The 21,986-nt window shown below is 39.0% G+C and overlaps 1 protein-coding gene across 2 annotated transcripts in view; it reads right to left on the reverse strand.

The window, feature by feature from the left end:
* The window catches only part of larp4b (La ribonucleoprotein 4B), a 68,167-nt gene that overhangs the window by 16,183 nt on the left and 29,998 nt on the right, over positions 1–21,986 (reverse strand). For both annotated transcript variants that reach the window (XM_075482657.1, XM_075482655.1), the window contains exons 4-9: positions 20,132–20,311; positions 18,169–18,247; positions 13,517–13,653; positions 8,708–8,811; positions 6,538–6,648; positions 6,279–6,332 (exon numbers count right to left, since the gene is read on the reverse strand). In XM_075482657.1, coding sequence (XP_075338772.1) covers positions 6,279–6,332; positions 6,538–6,648; positions 8,708–8,811; positions 13,517–13,653; positions 18,169–18,247; positions 20,132–20,311 — 665 coding nt within the window. The remainder of the gene's footprint in view (positions 1–6,278; positions 6,333–6,537; positions 6,649–8,707; positions 8,812–13,516; positions 13,654–18,168; positions 18,248–20,131; positions 20,312–21,986) is intronic.

The raw sequence follows: 21,986 nt of genomic DNA on the forward strand, positions 1-21,986 counted from the left end.
ATAAAAACCTCAGTTATCTCAGGTTTAATCTCCAATAAAACCTCAGTTGTCTCAGGTTTAATCTCCAATAAAACCTCAGTTGTCTCAGGTTTAATCTCCAATAAAACCTCAGTTATCTCAGGTTTAATCTCTAATAAAAACCTCAGTTATCTCAAGTTTAATCTCCAATAAAACCTCAGTTTTCTCAGGTTTAATCTCCAATAAAACCTTGGTTATCTCAGGTTTAATCTCCAATAAAACCTCAGTTTTCTCAGGTTTAATCTCTAATAAAACCTCCGTTATCTCAGGTTTAATCTCTAATAAAACCTCCGTTATCTCAGGTTTAATCTCCAATAAAACCTCCGTTATTTCAGGCTTAATCTCCAATAAAACCTCCGTTATCTCAGGTTTAATCTCCAATAAAACCTCAGTTATCTCAGGTTTAATCTCCAATAAAACCTCCGTTATCTCAGGTTTAATCTCCAATAAAACCTCCGTTATCTCAGGCCTAATCTCCAATAAAACCTCAGTTATCTCAGGTTTAATCTCCAATAAAACCTCAGTTATCTCAGGTTTAATCTCCAATAAAAACCTCCGTTATCTCAGGTTTAATCTCCAATAAAAACCTCCGTTATCTCAGGTTTAATCTCCAATAAAACCTCAGTTATCTCAGGTTTAATCTCCAATAAAACCTCAGTTATCTCAGGTTTAATCTCCAATAAAACCTCCGTTATCTCAGGTTTAATCTCCAATAAAACCTCGGTTATCTCAGGTTTAATCTCCAATAAAACCTCCGTTATCTCAGGCTTAATCTCCAATAAAACCTCAGTTATCTCAGGTTTAATCTCCAATAAAACCTCAGTTATCTCAGGTTTAATCTCCAATAAAACCTCAGTTATCTCAGGTTTAATCTCCAATAAAAACCTCCGTTATTTCAGGTTTAATCTCCAATAAAACCTCCGTTATCTCAGGTTTAATCTCCAATAAAACCTCAGTTATCTCAGGTTTAATCTCCAATAAAACCTCAGTTATCTCAGGTTTAATCTCCAATAAAACCTCAGTTATCTCAGGTTTAATCTCCAATAAAACCTCAGTTATCTCAGGTTTAATCTCCAATAAAACCTCAGTTATCTCAGGTTTAATTTCCAATAAAACCTCCGTTATCTCAGGCTTAATCTCCAATAAAACCTCCGTTATCTCAGGTTTAATCTCCAATAAAACCTTGGTTATCTCAGGTTTAATCTCCAATAAAACCTCCGTTATCTCAGGCCTAATCTCCAATAAAACCTCAGTTATCTCAGGTTTAATCTCCAATAAAAACCTCCGTTATCTCAGGTTTAATCTCCAATAAAACCTCAGTTATCTCAGGTTTAATCTCCAATAAAACCTCCGTTATCTCAGGTTTAATCTCCAATAAAACCTCGGTTATCTCAGGCTTAATCTCTAATAAAACCTCAGTTATCTCAGGTTTAATCTCCAATAAAACCTCAGTTATCTCAGGTTTAATCTCCAATAAAACCTCCGTTATCTCAGGCTTAATCTCCAATAAAAACCTCCGTTATTTCAGGTTTAATCTCCAATAAAACCTCAGTTATCTCAGGTTTAATCTCCAATAAAACCTCAGTTATCTCAGGTTTAATCTCCAATAAAACCTCAGTTATCTCAGGTTTAATCTCCAATAAAACCTCAGTTATCTCAGGTTTAATCTCCAATAAAACCTCAGTTATCTCAGGTTTAATCTCCAATAAAACCTCCGTTATTTCAGGTTTAATCTCCAATAAAAACCTCCGTTATTTCAGGTTTAATCTCCAATAAAACCTCCGTTATCTCAGGTTTAATCTCCAATAAAACCTCAGTTATCTCAGGTTTAATCTCCAATAAAACCTCAGTTATCTCAGGTTTAATCTCCAATAAAACCTCCGTTATCTCAGGCTTAATCTCCAATAAAACCTCCGTTATCTCAGGTTTAATCTCCAATAAAACCTTGGTTATCTCAGGTTTAATCTCCAATAAAACCTCCGTTATCTCAGGCCTAATCTCCAATAAAACCTCAGTTATCTCAGGTTTAATCTCCAATAAAAACCTCCGTTATCTCAGGTTTAATCTCCAATAAAACCTCAGTTATCTCAGGTTTAATCTCCAATAAAACCTCCGTTATCTCAGGTTTAATCTCCAATAAAACCTCGGTTATCTCAGGCTTAATCTCTAATAAAACCTCAGTTATCTCAGGTTTAATCTCCAATAAAACCTCAGTTATCTCAGGTTTAATCTCCAATAAAACCTCCGTTATCTCAGGCTTAATCTCCAATAAAAACCTCCGTTATTTCAGGTTTAATCTCCAATAAAACCTCAGTTATCTCAGGTTTAATCTCCAATAAAACCTCAGTTATCTCAGGTTTAATCTCCAATAAAACCTCAGTTATCTCAGGTTTAATCTCCAATAAAACCTCAGTTATCTCAGGTTTAATCTCCAATAAAACCTCAGTTATCTCAGGTTTAATCTCCAATAAAACCTCCGTTATTTCAGGTTTAATCTCCAATAAAAACCTCCGTTATTTCAGGTTTAATCTCCAATAAAACCTCCGTTATCTCAGGTTTAATCTCCAATAAAACCTCAGTTATCTCAGGTTTAATCTCCAATAAAACCTCAGTTATCTCAGGTTTAATCTCCAATAAAACCTCAGTTATCTCAGGTTTAATCTCCAATAAAACCTCCGTTATCTCAGGTTTAATCTCCAATAAAACCTCGGTTATCTCAGGTTTAATCTCCAATAAAACCTCCGTTATCTCAGGCTTAATCTCCAATAAAACCTCAGTTATCTCAGGTTTAATCTCCAATAAAACCTCAGTTATCTCAGGTTTAATCTCCAATAAAACCTCAGTTATCTCAGGTTTAATCTCCAATAAAAACCTCCGTTATTTCAGGTTTAATCTCCAATAAAACCTCCGTTATCTCAGGTTTAATCTCCAATAAAACCTCAGTTATCTCAGGTTTAATCTCCAATAAAACCTCAGTTATCTCAGGTTTAATCTCCAATAAAACCTCAGTTATCTCAGGTTTAATCTCCAATAAAACCTCAGTTATCTCAGGTTTAATCTCCAATAAAACCTCAGTTATCTCAGGTTTAATTTCCAATAAAACCTCCGTTATCTCAGGCTTAATCTCCAATAAAACCTCCGTTATCTCAGGTTTAATCTCCAATAAAACCTTGGTTATCTCAGGTTTAATCTCCAATAAAACCTCCGTTATCTCAGGCCTAATCTCCAATAAAACCTCAGTTATCTCAGGTTTAATCTCCAATAAAAACCTCCGTTATCTCAGGTTTAATCTCCAATAAAACCTCAGTTATCTCAGGTTTAATCTCCAATAAAACCTCCGTTATCTCAGGTTTAATCTCCAATAAAACCTCAGTTATCTCAGGCTTAATCTCTAATAAAACCTCAGTTATCTCAGGTTTAATCTCCAATAAAACCTCAGTTATCTCAGGTTTAATCTCCAATAAAACCTCCGTTATCTCAGGCTTAATCTCCAATAAAAACCTCCGTTATTTCAGGTTTAATCTCCAATAAAACCTCAGTTATCTCAGGTTTAATCTCCAATAAAACCTCAGTTATCTCAGGTTTAATCTCCAATAAAACCTCAGTTATCTCAGGTTTAATCTCCAATAAAACCTCAGTTATCTCAGGTTTAATCTCCAATAAAACCTCAGTTATCTCAGGTTTAATCTCCAATAAAACCTCCGTTATTTCAGGTTTAATCTCCAATAAAAACCTCCGTTATTTCAGGTTTAATCTCCAATAAAACCTCCGTTATCTCAGGTTTAATCTCCAATAAAACCTCAGTTATCTCAGGTTTAATCTCCAATAAAACCTCAGTTATCTCAGGTTTAATCTCCAATAAAACCTCCGTTATCTCAGGCTTAATCTCCAATAAAACCTCCGTTATCTCAGGTTTAATCTCCAATAAAACCTTGGTTATCTCAGGTTTAATCTCCAATAAAACCTCCGTTATCTCAGGCCTAATCTCCAATAAAACCTCAGTTATCTCAGGTTTAATCTCCAATAAAAACCTCCGTTATCTCAGGTTTAATCTCCAATAAAACCTCAGTTATCTCAGGTTTAATCTCCAATAAAACCTCCGTTATCTCAGGTTTAATCTCCAATAAAACCTCGGTTATCTCAGGCTTAATCTCTAATAAAACCTCAGTTATCTCAGGTTTAATCTCCAATAAAACCTCAGTTATCTCAGGTTTAATCTCCAATAAAACCTCCGTTATCTCAGGCTTAATCTCCAATAAAAACCTCCGTTATTTCAGGTTTAATCTCCAATAAAACCTCAGTTATCTCAGGTTTAATCTCCAATAAAACCTCAGTTATCTCAGGTTTAATCTCCAATAAAACCTCAGTTATCTCAGGTTTAATCTCCAATAAAACCTCAGTTATCTCAGGTTTAATCTCCAATAAAACCTCAGTTATCTCAGGTTTAATCTCCAATAAAACCTCCGTTATTTCAGGTTTAATCTCCAATAAAAACCTCCGTTATTTCAGGTTTAATCTCCAATAAAACCTCCGTTATCTCAGGTTTAATCTCCAATAAAACCTCAGTTATCTCAGGTTTAATCTCCAATAAAACCTCAGTTATCTCAGGTTTAATCTCCAATAAAACCTCAGTTATCTCAGGTTTAATCTCCAATAAAACCTCAGTTATCTCAGGTTTAATCTCCAATAAAACCTCAGTTATCTCAGGTTTAATCTCCAATAAAACCTCCGTTATCTCAGGTTTAATCTCCAATAAAACCTCAGTTATCTCAGGTTTAATCTCCAATAAAAACCTCCGTTATCTCAGGTTTAATCTCCAATAAAACCTCCGTTATCTCAGGTTTAATCTCTAATAAAACCTCAGTTATCACAGGTTTAATCTCCAATAAAACCTCAGTTATCTCAGGTTTAATCTCCAATAAAACCTCAGTTATCTCAGGTTTAATCTCCAATAAAACCTCAGTTATCTCAGGTTTAATCTCCAATAAAACCTCAGTTATCTCAGGTTTAATCTCTAATAAAACCTCAGTTATCTCAGGTTTAATCTCCAATAAAACCTCCGTTATCTCAGGTTTAATAAAACTGAGGTTTTATTGGAGATTAAACCTCTGCAGCGCTCATCGTGGGTACGACGTACTTAAAGTGTGACTGTTTACAAAGCATTTACAAAGCATTAGGACGGCGATGGGAGCCCACCTCTGAACATTAAATATGCATGTGCACCTTTTTAAGCAAACAGGCTGCATTATTAAAGTTTTGGCCTGAATTAAAACGGTAAATTGCAGCAACAGCTGAGTAAAGTCCATCTCGATGTTCAGTTAATCGTGCAGAACTGCTGCAGTGGTCATTTATTATATTTAAAAGCAAACAAAGAGCAGTTATATTGGAAACTGCTGGTTTAAGGTTAACTCCGGCTGCTACGAGCAGATTTAACCATGAGTGGAACGGTTTTAAAAACGAGACGTCGTGACACCTGTGAACGCTAAAAACTGATTAATTACGCTTCATTTCTGACTCATACAAACATACAAGCCTGTTTTTAAGGACAGGGGTGCTTAAATTGAGCTTCAAACCCTTTAAAAGGCTGTGAATTAGTCTTAGAATCACAGCAGATAAAAGACAGAAGAAAAGTAGCAACAGTTTGGTGAAAGTGAGTATTTACAACAAGATGAAGTTTCCCTGTAGTGCTGTGCGATATGGACAAAATCTTATATCCCGATAACGACGTATATCCCAATATACTATTTTTTCTTAAAATTATATTGAATTATTATTAAGCACTATATATATATATATATATATATATATATATATATATATATATATATATATATATATATATACATACACATACATATACACACACACACACAGCTTAATTTGTAAATCACAAGGTCTCGGAACGCATACAGAAAACATACAAATGTCCACTGACAACGCTGTGGGACTTACAAACCTTAATTTCAAATAATATCCATGGTATAAATGTTATGACAATAATTTACAATTATTTTTAAAAATTCAACTTCAAAAAATTCAATGGAAAAAAAAGTCTGGTTCTTTTTCCACTGAATTTTTTTCCACTGATTTTTGTTTTTAGAAATTGATTTTTTTTTTTACACTGTTGGTTTTTCAAATTCAAAGTCTGATTTTGATGCTGTAAAAATTCAAGATTTGAAAATCATTCAAAATGGCACAGAAAAACTTCCATACATTCTTCCCTTAAAGGAAAAGCTTTATGTAGAGATGGCGTCAGCTACCTTTATCGGCTTCCCTTGAAACGTCTTCACTTCCTCACGGAGATACTGATATGCCTTTAAAGGACAAAGTGGACACAACAGCATTAAGTCACAATCTAATCTAAATGCAATAAAGAGACATGACATAACTTTCATGCTTGGACTCTGAATCTGGACCAAAGTGCACGTTAAAGAAGAGTTTTTAGGCGAATCAAACGCTGGGAAACTAAAACCAGAAGTGAGTTCTGTCACAACGATTTAAGGGAATCATGTTCGTTACCTGCTGAGCATCGGCCTCCGATTCAAAGGTGATGAACCAGTTGTCGTTGTAGGCAAATTCACAGTTGATGAACTTGGGTAATTTGTCTCCTTTAAAAAGGGCTTCGACCTCCTGTGAAAGGAAACGGGAAACAGTTTGACTTTGTTACGCAGCGTCACCAGATGGGTTGAAAAGCAAAGGTTCGGCTGGTTAAACAACAACTTCATTTATCGTGGCGTGAGAGCGGGACAGGAAACCGGTTCTGGCTGCTGATGCAGTTAAACATCAAAGTCCATCTCAGATTTTATGACCAACAGAGGCAGAAACACTGTTTTCAGACTGTTGCAGGCTCAGTCCATGCAGTCATCAAACATTACTGGCTTCTGGCCACGCCCCCATGAGCTGTCGAGATAAAACTTTGACGACCTAAAGACACAACCGGTCCGACAACATGACGGCACACTGATCTGTAGTTAACCAGGTTAGCCAAACACCTCACTATCATTACAGCTAAAAAAGGCCGATTAGCCTGCCTGAGTCATGTTGTGAATGACTGTTCTGGCTCTGAATAGTTTGCAGAGGTGGGTAGTAACGAGTTACATTTATTTGAGTATGTTTTTGAAATAATTATACTTCTAGGAGTAGTTTTAAATCTCTATACTTTTTACTTTTACTTGAGTAGATGTGTGCAGCAGAAACTGTCCTCTTACTCCGCTACATTAGGCTACAATGAGCTGGTTACTTTTCTTCTTACCTCTTTGGTATTCTACGCCTCATTATTTTTATCCCCCCGCGTACGCCTCATTTTAATGTTTTATTCTGACAGAGAGAGAGACTTCCGCCAAAGGCTCTACCACCTGACTGTGTTCCACCAATCAGACGCAGCCGTGCAGTCTGGTCACGTGACCGTACTCGATCTCAGCGGCGGGACGGGTTAGCTTTAGCATTAGCAGTCGTAGCAAACAAACAAAGAAACGGATGAAAAATGTCAGAACCAACGGTGGGAAATGAAGACGCAGACGAGGCCTCATACTGAAAGCATGTTTACCTTACAAAGAGTGAGAAACAGCAGCTACATTATGTGTCTTCTGTGTCAACCAAAACAAACGCACATTTCAGCAGAAACTCAACATCTAACTTGAGGAAACATGTAGCGCTAAGTTTCCTAAACTCGTTTTTTCCCCCATGGATAGGTGAATGTTTGTTTTTTAGGTTACATATGGGTTACATATGTTTTAAACATTTCCTAAGTCTCTTTTATTCTTTATTGAAGTTCTTGAATTTACCTGGATTATTTTAATTTAAGCTATTTTGTAATTAATTAATTCATTTTAATTTATTTTATCAATTGGATGAACTCTAATTGGCCTAAAGATGATTATTTAGTATTTTTGTCTGTCTGATTGAATGCTTGTGTTAACAAATAAATCAGACGTTACTCAGCAGTTACTCAGTACTTGAGTAGTTTTTTCACCGAGCACTTTTTTACTCTTACTCAAGTAATTATTTGGATGAATACTTTTTACTTTTACTTGAGTCATATTATTCTGAAGTAACAGTACTTTTACTTGAGTACAGTTTTTGGCTGCTCTGCCCACCTCTGATAGTTTGTGAGGCTTCATGTCAGTCACTACAGAGTGACAGAATATAAATATCATCATGCCCTGAAAGCTCCATGAAACATTCTCATTTATGCATCTCATCTGTTAGCTTAACGTTTGGTTTAAACACAGCGGCCACTTTATTAGGCACACCTTGCTATTTAAAGGTTGGACCCCCTTCAGTCTTCGTGGCATACTCTCAAAGAGGAGCTGGAAACGTTCCTCAGATGTTGGTTGTTAGAATTAAATGAAAAGAGCTGCGTCCTCTGCATAGAAACTCTCTCTCCTTGATTAAGCAGATAAGTACATAAACTCTGTAAACATGCTGCTTATTTTACTCTGTGGGTTTCTTTAAGTGGCTTAAATGTGACACAACAATACAAACATGTGCTGCGGCCGCCTGGGTGGAGAAAACTATGGGAAGTATGTGAAATGTGTGGTCTTAACCGGTGTTATAAAGTGCTGCCATGGTTCATTCTGATAACTCAGATGTTCAATAAGCAGATTTACCACATAATAATGATGAGAGCAAACTGTTGATTAAAAACAGGTATTCTGGGGGTGAAACACATAAATGCGTCATCACTGACCTCTATGGGTGTGCTCTCTGGAACTTCTCTGAGGATCACGATGCAGCGGTTCTGATTGGGTCGCACCTTTTCCCCCTTTTCATCCACCTGGACCAACGGCAAAGCTGGAGGAATCACAGAGAACTAAGTTTCAGTAGAAGCCACGTGAAAGAGGTCGAATTAGTGAATAAAATACAGCTTAAATATCCCGTTTAGTTATGTATTCGTCGAAAGAATTCAAAGTGCTTCACATAAAATAAAAGCATTGCAGCAGGAAGTGTAAGAAGCATTAAAAATACTTAAAAAACCATAAAGAGAAACAAATAAAACTAGAAAGCTGCAAGCAGCTGTATGCGGGACCGAGATGTGCGCACGTTGGGCATGCGCTTATCGCCGTAGTCGCGCAGCTCTGCCCAGATGCACAATACCCTCTGCGTACGTACGAGCACATAATAACCCCAATGTGGAGGGGTTTTTGAAAATTTATAGGGGGCGCCACTGAGCCATTTTGCTCCGCCCACACACGATACCCTTTACATACGTACGAGGTCGTCAGGGTGGACGTGTGTGCCAAGTTTCATGACCTTGTGATGATGATAAGGCTTTCAAATCACAGACGCCATCACATGATTTTCACCGCTTGGCCACGCCCACACCGTTCAGAGTTTGGAAAAGTTTCCCCATGATTTTTCCCCCCCCATGTCTTAAGAGTAACCTGGCCAAGTTTGAAGTCTGTAGCATTAAATCTGTAGGACGAGTTCGATCAAATGCAAGGCGTGGAATCGGTCAAAAATTACACGAAAATGCACTTTCCATCCAAAATGGCCGCCTTCCTGTGGACGTGGGACCATGGCGGCAAGAGACTTTTTTGTGCGTCTGGGCATGATGAATGAGTGTACCAAATTTCGTTGTCCCACGTGAAACTAACCCCAATGCGGGGACCATTTTTAAGCATCGTAGGGGGCGCTACAGAGTCAATGAGCGACTCCCAAAAATATAAAGTTTAGATTCTTTCATGTTGTCGACTGGCAGGTGGCGCTCGCAAAATTTCCTGAGTTTTCGAGCACCTTTAGCAAGAATCGGACGGAAAGAAGACGGCGGAATAATAATAAACCTTACAGATACAATAGGGTCCTTGCAGTTTCACTGCTCGGTCCCTAATAATTAAAATGAATTTAAAAACAAGTAAGATATCGTTTAGAGAAAACACGAACCTAACTGAACCTGTTTGACGAACTTAGGAGTCAAAACGAGTGTAAAGGAACTGATAAACAGGATCGGGTCAAGGCCCAGAACTGGAGAAGTATACAAGAAGAAGTCCAGGAGAACTGAAAGGCCTCCATCTTTTTAATTCTGACAAATGGGGATGAAGAAGGGCCTTATTCAGACACGTAATCAACAAGCCATTGATGGACGCCATAGAGAGTTCCTTTATGTGGAAGGGAGACCCTCACAGAAGGACAATAATCAGAACAGCGTCTGTCCTTTAGGCAAAAACAAAGATTAAGCTATATGGTGACTGTTCCGAGAATCTCCGGGTTCATACCGTCTCTGCAATGACGGCATCGTTTTCTTTAAGGTCCTGCAACGGTGGCGAGGAAACGAATCAGGATGGAAAGAAGGACGGATGCAGGAAGACGTAGAACAACTCTGAGTGAAAACCTATCCGAGAGGCTGCAGTACAGGCGTTTAGATTTAAAAACAACACGCATCCACCCAAAGAATAAGACTCTTGGAAGGGATTCAGGCATCCAGGGCAGGAGAAGCACCTTCTTCAGACACTTAAATGGCTCAGCATAGATCCACCCGACCCAAGTTTGAATATTTTCCAAGAAGAAAACGAGGAAAACCAACGAAGAGAGCATCCCGAGTAGGGATGTCGAAATTTAAAAAAAGTCTTGACCGACCACTGAGCCTCATTAGTCGATTAAAGTCGGTCACCGAAAATTCTATAAGTGCCATTTATGATATCTGTGTCCTGTCGCGCGTCTTTCTCTGCCGACTGGTTAGGCTCCCACCACACAATTAATGTTGGTTCGTGCCCTTGGTATTATACATTTTCCCCAATCATTGACCACTAGTTCTAGGCGTACTTGTGGAGGAATAAGGGTTTTGGGTAGAAAAATAATTGCTGTGCCTGCGCAGACACGCACAGCCACACATTACGCGCAACGGCGCCCTTCCAGTCACGGTACTTTTTAAACACGAATCAAACGCGGCACCGAACTCGGGCTGTTAAAAGCCCCCGTTACAAAGTCACAAACAGAGAACGGTGCATTTGGCGGTGTTACAGGAAAGTAGGTTAACCAATGACTTCGTTAAAAAAAAACTTACCGAATGCCAACAGCCTCTGTGGCGTAGCCTATGCTGCACAAAATCCTTTGCAATAAGTTCCTGTCGTCATGCTATTTAAGTACAGATGAATATATCACAAGTAGGCTAAGTTAGTCTTGTGTCTTTTGCCATTACAGTGTTACAATTATTATTATGTTGTAGTCCACACGCAGCCACATTGGCTTTATTTAGGTTAATAGTGGCGATTTTTTGCGCAGACAGGACCCGTCATGTACGGCGTACAAGTTGCAACCGGTGTAAGAGAGGACCTCTGAGGAGGGCGCTACGTGAGCTCTGCTGCGGTTGTTCTTCCATCGTGGGATGGCTCATGCTCACATAACATTTCTAAAGATATAGTGAGTTTTTTTTTTTTGTTTGTTTGTTTTTTTGTTTTTTTTTTTAAACCGACGGCAGAAAAATTCTAACTGGACGACGTTGATTCGGTCAACCATCGGTCATACGGTCATCGGTTAACATCCCTAATCCCGAGTTGTAAGAGTCACTGAAATAAAGCGTGAAAGCTGCACGACCACCAAAGGTGCGCAACAATTCGAGTCCCAAGGACGTCCTTAAAGGGTTCAAATGTGTCCTCAGACCTCAGACTGTGTATACAAAGAGTTTTACACCAGTGTAAAGAATGCTTCATTCATACATTTCAGTTTGGGATCTTTAACCAACTCCTTTATCTCCTCTTAAAGGGACAGTTCGCCTCTTTGGACATGAAGCTGTGTAACATCCCATATCAGCAACATCATTTCTGAACATCTTCTTACCCCCTGCTGCGTCCTGTGAGCAGAGTTCCAGCCTCGTTTTGGTGTTGATGAAGGTAGTCCGGCTAGTTGGCTGGGGTTTAAAAAATAAAGCGTTTTGCTTCTCAGAACAATATGCGTTCAACAGAGTAATACATTTGCATCACAGAATGGTTCTCCAGGAAACAGTCAGAGCTCACAATGGCTCATCGGCTCCTAAAACGTCTTTATTTTGGGATCTTTTTACCTTGTTCCTCGCACTCTTTAGACCATAAGCGTTAGTACAGGAGTACATTCTGTACTTACAAAAAGCATCAAAGCTGCCAGTGTAAACTCAAACTGGGTTAGATTGTTGTTTTTTCCTGATGTGTTAGAATAATAGTCAGAAACTGGCTTCCATCGGGTCAGATTCTTTAGGCTGAAATGAAGTGATTTGATAAAATGATCCACACAGTAACTCAACTCATCCTTAATGAAGAAGATGGAGACTGATCACCGGCTTTGGAGCACAACACAACCAGAACACTTCCTGGTTCACCCCCATGTGACAGAGCTGGCCAATCAGAAGCTACAAGGAGTCAGACCAAGGAAAAAAACTCATGAGCAGACTCATAAGATAGTGTCGGAGTGATAAACATGTAAATATGTTCATTATTAGAGATAAATAAGTAGATAGTTCTCATGTTGCATGCACACAGAAGTAAAACAATCGCTTGGCCCTATTTTCTCTCCCTTCGTATCACTGCCTGCTGCCGCCTGCCGACAGCAGCGCCTGTTACGGTGTTTGCTGCTCGGTCTGCGCTTCGGTCTACACAACAGGCAGTGATATGAAGGGAGAGAAAATAGGGCCAAGAGATTGTGAGGTCTGACTTTTTCCTGGAGAATGAGTTTGTGATGCAAATGTATTACTCTTTGGAACGCATATTGTTTTGAGAAGCAAAACGCTTTATTCTTTAAACTCCAGCCAACTAGCCGGACTACCTTCATCAACACCAAAACGAGGCTGGAACTCTGCTCACAGGACGCAGCAGGGGGTAAGAAGATGTTCAGAAATGATGTTGCTGATAGAATAGAAAAATACTTTATTCATCCCCCAATGGGCGAAATTCAAATTTGTCAAGTAGCTCAAAAAAATTATAAATATTTATAATGATTGTATATTAACAACAACAACAATAATAATACCAATTCTAGTAAAAATACTACTACTAACTAATAATCATAATTATAAATGACTAAATAAACAAATTAAAATTAAAAAAAAAAAAAAAATCAATTTGAGAAGAACTCAGCAGTCACTGTTAAAAATAATATTATATATCCCATATTATAATAATAATAATAACAATATGGGATGTCATACAGCTTCATGTCAAAAGAGGCAAACTATCCCTTTAACTGTTAAGCTGCAAGCTGTTGCACCACTTTCTGAGGACTGCATTTAAAAAAAACAAAAAAAACAAGCTAATTAAGCTGATAACAAGTTGTTTTTAACCTCCACAAAGCCGAATATAAATGTAAGATCAGCCCAGAGCCCTGAAACAAAAGCTTTGGTTTAAGCAGTAAATCGAGTCATTTAACAGCAGCCGGTCAGACTTTAACAACCTCTCCTGAGAAATCAGCCCGAGTGCGTCTCCTCTCGAAGCTTTTTCTGCAGGTGGGCAACGCTCACACGGTTTATTTCACCTGTGGCATAAAACCACAAAGTCGGTGACGCACGCCGAGAGCAAACAGCGCTATTACTCACATCGTAAAATATCCACAATCAGCTCCACGTCAGTGCTGAGCTTCTTGACGTGGTCCAGGTTGGCCACCGTCACAATTGGCACGTACTGGTCGCTGTCCATCTGGGAGATGAGGTACATGTCACTGGCCAGGTTCTCCCTGACGGAGAGGAAGCAGATCGGGTTAGTTGGGCCTCAGGGGAGGAGCTCAGACAGCCTTTTAACTGGGAAAACAGTCTTTATTTACTCAGATAACACTCCTGATTATCACATCAATGGAACAAAGACAAAACCCCACTCAAGGATGGATGATAAAATGTTCATAAATCATAATAACAGTTTAGAAAGGCTCCAAAGCAAAGGCAGTACAGATGATAGTTAAAGTTATCGCCAGTGTGTGGCGGAGCGACTTAAGGTGAGATACGGCAGGCAAAAACAGTTATTTTTTATTTATTTTTTTCATGCAGTGGTCAATTTTGAGATTTTGGGCCAGTCTGCTCCTTCAACATGTGTTCTTTAGACCTGCTATAAAGAAAACATTGAAAACATAAATTAAAATGTTTATTTTATTACATTTTGTTTACTCGCGGCAGCACGTTTCGCCCGAATTTACCAAAAAGTTAGCATTCCAACGCGCCATGCCGAGCTTTGTCTATTTACTGAAATCTGTCGTGACCGGTGTCGTTGGAAAGCTCCGAGTCTCCTGCACAATGATATGTCACCCAAATAACGGCACTTCCTTTCTATCAGCAACCAATCGGGAATGTCTAAAGGCGGATTTATTGCTAAAGACAAAATCTCATTGGCTGCTGCTCGTTTCTGCTAACGTGATTGGCTCAGACGCATCACGCGGTGGACTCTGACGCTCCGAAAATGCCCCAAAACACGGCAACTTTCAGAGAAAAGAAAGCAACAATTTGAGCTTTGCAAGATGCAATAAAAGAAACTTTGTTAGATCAGCTGATGAAGCATCAGGAAGCAGCACAGCTGACCGTAAACTGCCGTTAGGAAACCGAGTTAATGACAGAGGCTGGAATACATGTGGCACGTCTCAATGAACTGATACGCCATCTTTTATTGTATTGATTTATTGAGCTTGTATTCTTTATTAATAAGATTATTTTATTCAATATTAGTATTACTAAGGGCCTGAGCATTTATTCTGGTTTTGAGCAATTGTTTCTAATACAAATGTATTGAATTCCCTATTTAAATCTTTAAATGCTGTTTTCTCAAAATCAGTTTTTTGTATTTTTCCAGTATCAATATCTCAGCCTATGGAGCACCTACTAACACCAAACTTTCCAGTTATACACTTAGCAGTATTCTGAAGATATTTACAGAAGGATTTGTTTATAAATCATTCCTGGCCTGATTTATGTGACATTATAATAAAAAAATATGGCGAAAATCAATGTTTTTTTAGGCTATGGACAGTAGATTTTGATTTCCTAGGAAATGAAAGCAGATATCCTGAAATCCCTCTGTAATTTGCCTAATGATAATGCCTAATTTGCATAATTAAACAAACAAATTTCTAAAACTTGTAAAACATTTTTTTTCATACTTGTATAAGTAATCAACAGAGGAAGTTTCATGGTGATTTCTATTATTTTGAAATATTACCCTATTCACCTGTAGCGGTTCAGATAACTTGATTTATTTCATAATTCTCTCTTTTTTATTAAAGGGAAACCTGCTGCTTACTCACACCAGCTGTGGCTTTGGGCTTCTGCACCAAAGACACCTTATTGTGTCTGAGAAAGCACCAAGATGCGAGTTATTTGATGGTTTCCAAGGCATTACAGCAGAAGGTTTCCCCTCTAAACAGGCGTCCAACATCTTCTGTGTGAGTTTTACTCTATCTATAACTATCAGAAACTGATGTTTTAACTTTGAACAGCACCAACGGTTCAGCTCACATCACCTGCCTGCACCCAGAGCCGACAGAACAATTTACACATCAAGCTCCACGTTACTCTGAGCGGGCAGGAGGACCAAAAACAGACATTTTTCATCTGAAGAGCGTCAAACCACTGCTGTCATTACAGGAAAAAAAGAGCGTCAATCAGTGTCTAAATGGATATTAAACACTCTGCTTCCCAACATGTGTCCTTCTATACAACTTCTCTGAAGTTACTCTGAAAGGTTCGGCACATAAATGCACAAAAGAGAACACGCTGAGGAAAGGAAAAGCAAACAAAATACAAGCATTTCAGTTTCAACACCTGCCATTTGATCTCTTATAATTCAATATTTTGACCAATTCTGAATGAAAGCATCAATCACCGGATAATTATTTTCTTCCTTGTTCAGCATCTAATTGAGATTGATCAGCTTTGTGTTGGTGAATGCAAACGCCGCCCTCGGGGACATAAGTGCACCTCTTGAAGCTCTCAGCTCCTTCAATGTTGCACACTTAACTGTTTTATTTATACAACTGCAAGCCAAGTGGTTTCCTGAAGGGAAAGCAAAGTGCTACAGGTATGCATCCGCTCACATGGCAGCCCTGCGGTGCCCCGAGGGGTTCAGTGGCCTGCATGTCGATCCGTGTAGTTTTAGAGAAGCCGATGGTCTTCTTTAGTGGGTAAATGGGTCATTTTTTGTCTTTTTTAGTCAGTAGAATGGTCATTTTTGTCTTTTTTAGTCAGTAAAATGGTCATTTTTGTCTTTTTTAGAGGGTAAATACATAATTTTTTGTCTTTTTTAGTGGGTAAATAGGTAATTTTTTGTCTTTTTTGGTGGGTAAATGTAGCCTGGCTGACGCGTCCACATCTGGATGAGATGGCGGTCTGGGAACTAGGTTTGCATTTTCTCGTATTTGAGGCGTGGTTTACGAATGCCTAGATCCGTTTATTGGGCGTTACGAATGCCTATCAAATGGCGTCTGGTTCTTCTCATGCTGCTTTGCGCGCGATTCATAGCCAATTGTATCACTTATACCAGATGACGTATGTAGAGCGACAGAAATTCGACGAGGAAGAAGGCAATGAAATCTTTCAACGCCAAACGTTGCTCTTTTTTAAAAGTAAACTTGCGCTCTAAGCTACTTAAAACACTTTCTAAGGCTGCATCGAACGGTAACGTTGTGTCCGCTGCCATGTTGGATTAACACTCTACAAGCTTCGGTGTCGCGCATAGACGTCGTCATCGCCTTGCTGTTCTATGATTGGTTCCCTAACTCAGGCAAAAATAAGGGCGGTGGTTTCCAGGCTGACTTTGCAGTGTGAATGAAATCGCACGCAAAGCAGCATGGGAATTCCCAGGCTAGGGTAAATGGGTAATTTTTTGTCTTTTTTGGAGGGTAAATGGGTAATTTTTTGTCTTTTTTTGGAGGGTAAATGGGTAATTTTTTGTCTTTTTTGGAGGGTAAATGGGTAATTTTTTGTCTTTTTTGGAGGGTAAATGGGTAATTTTTTGTCTTTTTTGGAGGGTAAATGGGTAATTTTTTGTTTTTTTTGGTGGATAAATGGGTCATTTTTTGTCTTTTTTGGAGGGTAAATGGGCAATTTTTTGTCTTTTTTGGTGGGTAAATAGGTCATTTTTTGTCTTTTTTGGAGGGTAAATGAGTAATTTTTTGTCTTTTTTGGGGGGTAAATAGGTCATTTTTTGTCTTTTTTGGAGGGTAAATGAGTAATTTTTTGTCTTTTTTGGGGGGTAAATGGGTCATTTTTTGGCTCAATTTCAACAGCAGCAGCTAAACCACCTCAGAGGCGTTCAAAAATATGAAATAGGGCTTTCATTCAGGCCACGCCCACAGAGTCATGTGCTCAGCCAGTAAATGACTTCACGGCACAACTTGACACAGAAATGATTGATCTCATCCTGGAGCTCATAATTTACCTCATTAATTACTGATTTATCTTTAGAGAATATTAAAATAAACATCACTACTACCAATACTTCTGAAGATATTCAAACACGCCTCCAAATAAAAGGCAAAAGGGCCAAACTAAGGGATCATTTGGCCCTTTTTATCAGTAATAAAATGATGAAAACAGTCAATCCTTTCATCAACGTATCAGTTCAGCTCTGCTACCTTTAATCAGATCTCTCTAAAGCTCAGGCTGAAATACAGTCTTTAAATTCTACTTCAAGTTCTTGTTACCGATACTGGAAGTTCTGGTCTCTGACCATCTTAAAGCTGGTAAAGTTTATCAGAGCTTTGCAGTCTTAATTTTAGGGTTTAACATAAGAATCACCCGGTCCTACAGCCTCGAATGAACAAAAATGTCTGAAAAAGTGTGTGAAATGGACACCAAACTCAAGCCCAGATCATCAGCCCGCCACCACCGTGCTTTACAGCTGGTGTGAGGTGTTTGTGCTGATATGCTGTGTTTGGTTTGCTGATCTGTTTTACTCGCAGTGATTCAAAGTAAGAGCTGTTCTCTATGCTGCTGAGCGACGGGTTTGGGATTTTTGAGGTTTAACGGTCCAAATTTAATCTTAACGGTGAGTCACATTGTGTGCAGAAAGCTTTCATTCATCTAGCTTTTTGTGGAGGGAACATTATCTATATTAACGGTACAAATGGGTGATAATTACACATGATGGCTGATCACAACACAACTGAGTCATCACCATTCTGCCTGATAGATTTCATGCAAAAATAAAACCTGTTTTTTTCCCTGTGTGAGCTCACTAATGTGGTATGAAAGCATCGGGGTCAGCTTACCGGGACAGACAGAACTCCAGGGTCTTCTTCAGGTGCTCCCTCAAGCCTTCCCGGGGGTTCTCAGGCTGGGAGTCGCTGCCTGTGGACGGACGAGGGGGAAAAGACTTGGATCAAACCAAAAGAAACTTCCTTTACACCAAATCCTGGGATTACAGGCATGAATGAAATGGGACATGGGTGGAATGGATTAAAAAAAAAAATGTTGAAAATGAAGGCAAAGCACACAAAATGCAAAGAAAAGTAAAAACCAGTCTCGTGATTTCACAAAAATTGGCCTTCTGTTGTAAACTAAGTGGAAACTTATCTAAGAACTCAGAATTAAAACCTCGGCTTTCATGCTTGTTATAAATATTTAGACACATCAACTGGCCAAAAGAAAGAAAGAAGAAGCTTTGGCCTTTTCTATGGATGCATCTCTTTCTCATTTTGAGCTGATGAGCCTGACATCGTTATCCTGGAATATAAAATACATAAACTTTGTCACCGACTGTGAACCCATCAGCATGTTTAGGACATTTAATGTCTCCAAACCTTCCCAGAGCGTGTGGAAATGCTCTTTTTTTCCACTATTAAACATTGTTTTGACCCAATTCTCCTTGATTTGAGAACGTTTAAAGTGATCTCTGATCTTTGTTTTTATCTGAAAGACGACGGTTCGCCACTATCCTTCCAGATTCTAACAAAGCTTCGGGCACAGTTTTACTTCTTAGTTGTTTTGTTTGCTTCATGCCGACAAACAATTTGCCCCATTACGTCTTTTTTTCCATCACCACGAGATGACTCACCCGTTTGTTTAAAGAAGCAGATCGAGTTAAATAACTTAAACATGTTCATACGACAGCATTTCTTACCAATTAGCTTGGGCGACTTTATCCATTTATTCATCTTTTTATGTCTTTGACCAGCCAATGCATGTATATATACAAACTTTATGCTAATTCTCATCGACTGGAGGTTCAAATATGAAGATTTATCAGCCAAACGTCTGTTAAATTCGTGGCGTAGACACAACATGAGACGAGTACACTGTGCAATAACAGTTCTGTGCAGACTACAACTCCTTTTCTGTTGATAATCCTTCCAAATAGAGAACATTTAGAGATAAATGTCTGCTGACAGATGCTGTCTGGAACAGGCCACTGAACTCCTAATGCTGCAATAAATAAAACATAAGACAACAAATGGCTCTTAAACGGCCGCTCTGAGTCCCAAAAACAAAGACTGGAGAATGAGTTCTGCTTCTAATATGATGCGTTATCGCTTGGAAGTGAAATTAAGATGCAATATTAATGACTAAATCACTAAACAGGAGATCCACCCCTCAGCGGGTGCGAGTGGAAAACCTGCCTGAGCACAACAGGTCGTCTCAGCTCAGAGAAACATTCACTGAACTGCTCGGTTTGTCTTAAACTCCCACATTAAATAACGTGTGTTTTTTATTCCTGCTGGATCACAGACAAAAACAACACTGGAAAAAATCTAAATCTTACCAAGTATATTTGTCTCATTGAGTATCTCATTACACTTGATATAAGACACAACTGCCTAACAAGTACCATTTCAGCCAGATATAGGGACTTGTTTTAATACAATACATCTGGAATATCTTGTTAAATGAAAAAGTCTTGAAAACAAATTGTTTTGAGTCACATATCATATGAAACAAGCTTTTTTTTTTACATTTGAAGAGGTTTTTAAGCTAATTTCAAGATCACTTTTATCTCAAAAGTCCTAAATATTACATTTTATTTCAAGAAATCTTGACAAGTCGATTTTCACTAGTTCCATTGGCAGATGTTTTTGCTTATTTCAAGCAAAAACATCTTTTATTTGTTGTTTTTTTGCTTATTTTTTCCAGTGAATCCTGATGACCTTATTTCTGCAGCCGAAGGAGGCTTTAACCTCCTTTACACTGTGTTTGTGAGGCCGAACAGACCGATCTGCGCCCAACCAACCAGCCCACCTGTGCACCCCGGTTGCCCGGGCTCGGGGTATTCTGCGTAGGCCGGCTCGGAGCACTCCAGGGTGACGGAGGCAACGGGGGCCGGCTCGGCCAGCCTTACTGGTACTGGTGCTGGTGGAGGCTCATCTGGGTCAGTTAGCAGAGGCTCCTTGTAAGCTTTGTCCTCACTGGCTTCAAAGCCTGTTGTATGATGACAGTCAGGGATTTAAGCAGCCATTTTAAACTTTGTGGCGACCATGGCTGTGTTCGAAACCGCATACTTCCATACTGCATACTGCAGACTCGATCAGGCAGTATGCAGAGCGTTTACCCACAATGCATTTCGCTCCTGCCCGAGCCGAAATCAGCCGGCCTGAAGCTGATTTCCCTTAAGCTCTAAACTCTGTAAACTTTAGCAACATTTGAAACATTTTCAGGTGAGAAAGTAGTCGTTTAGATCCCCAACGTGTTGAAAACCTGACAAAATACCGGCTGTTTACAATTTTGGTCCCACGAATGCGGCGCTACTAAAGCTAGCCGCAGTGAGCTAACGCACTTCCTGTTATTTTCACAAAATAAAATACCCGTTGCCTTTTATCATAGGGAAAGCCATTACCATACAATTGGTGCTTTTGTTTTGAAAACAGGAAGTGAACCTACCCTCGTTGTAGCTAGCTTGAAACTGCCGTTTTGACAGGAAATGACGATCGGCGAAGTCACGTTACGTTGCATCTTGGGTAGTTTGAGTATGAGTAGTAACCTCATGATGCATGCCCAACATTTCAGAGAATCTAGTATGCATCCGGGAACTTCTCGCTTACTCAAACTGGCATTCTAACTCAGAAAGTTAGTAGGAGTAGTAGGAGAAGTAGGAGAAGTATGCGGTTTCAAACACAGACCATCACATCTGAACTTTAGTTTCCAAGCTAGCAGAGATTTAGGAAGGAGAGCATTATAAAGAGGCGAGAACAATTCACCGTCTCCACATTTATACAACACTTTTTTACCCATGAAAGAGGAAAAAACAGGCATTCAAATAAAGGGAGCATGATAATAAATGAGGGCAGCACAACCACTCAAATTACAAACTCAAAAGAACAGGCTGTGATTTAATGCTTTAACACGTTTTTCATTTGAATTTAAGCCTCCGTCAAACACCTCCCATTACAAGCCTACAGAGAACAAAGGAATTCAAATGTTCGGGTGTATCAGACCTCTGGCTGCAGCTCCAAAATGCACAACATTCACTTAACAAAACAAAATGCAGAAAACTCCTCATATATCCAGGAAAAAGTTATCTCAATGCCCCGGAAAGGTATCACTTTCAAAAGAACAACATGAAAAAAAACACGATAAAAAGCTGAAACTGCAAAGTTGGCTTGAATTTAACTGATATATTAAAAAGAAAAATACTTATTTTACCACCTCGGTTTGAAAAGAATGCTGCTGAAAGAGTTTTATTAATTTAAATAAGCTGCATATCGTCTAAATTATGAAGGGAATTCAATCTTTAACTCTTTTAAAGTGCTGACAACTCAACACAGGCACCACAGACGGATCTTAAGTTAAGGTTTAAGGAGTAACTACCTGTTTTTTCTCTCCACCATTTAAACGACCCGACTCAGGAGGAGAAGCAGGCCAGGGTGTCAATCAGAGTCAAATTGAGGCTAATCAATCATCTCCGCTCCAACACCACGTCCTTGATGCCTCAGCAGCGGCTATGCTTGGCCGGGGACATCGAATTAAAACATTACAATAATTTGTGCTGCGGCTGGAATATTCATGCCTCACGTCAAGCTGAATGTGATTCATCAAAAGCAGCGGCTTGCTGACCAAAACACGAGTCCTTTCCACACGTAAATACCTTTAAACCGTC

The sequence above is a fragment of the Odontesthes bonariensis genome, chromosome 14 (assembly GCF_027942865.1).
Source record: "Odontesthes bonariensis isolate fOdoBon6 chromosome 14, fOdoBon6.hap1, whole genome shotgun sequence".
NCBI classification, from domain to species: domain Eukaryota; kingdom Metazoa; phylum Chordata; class Actinopteri; order Atheriniformes; family Atherinopsidae; genus Odontesthes; species Odontesthes bonariensis.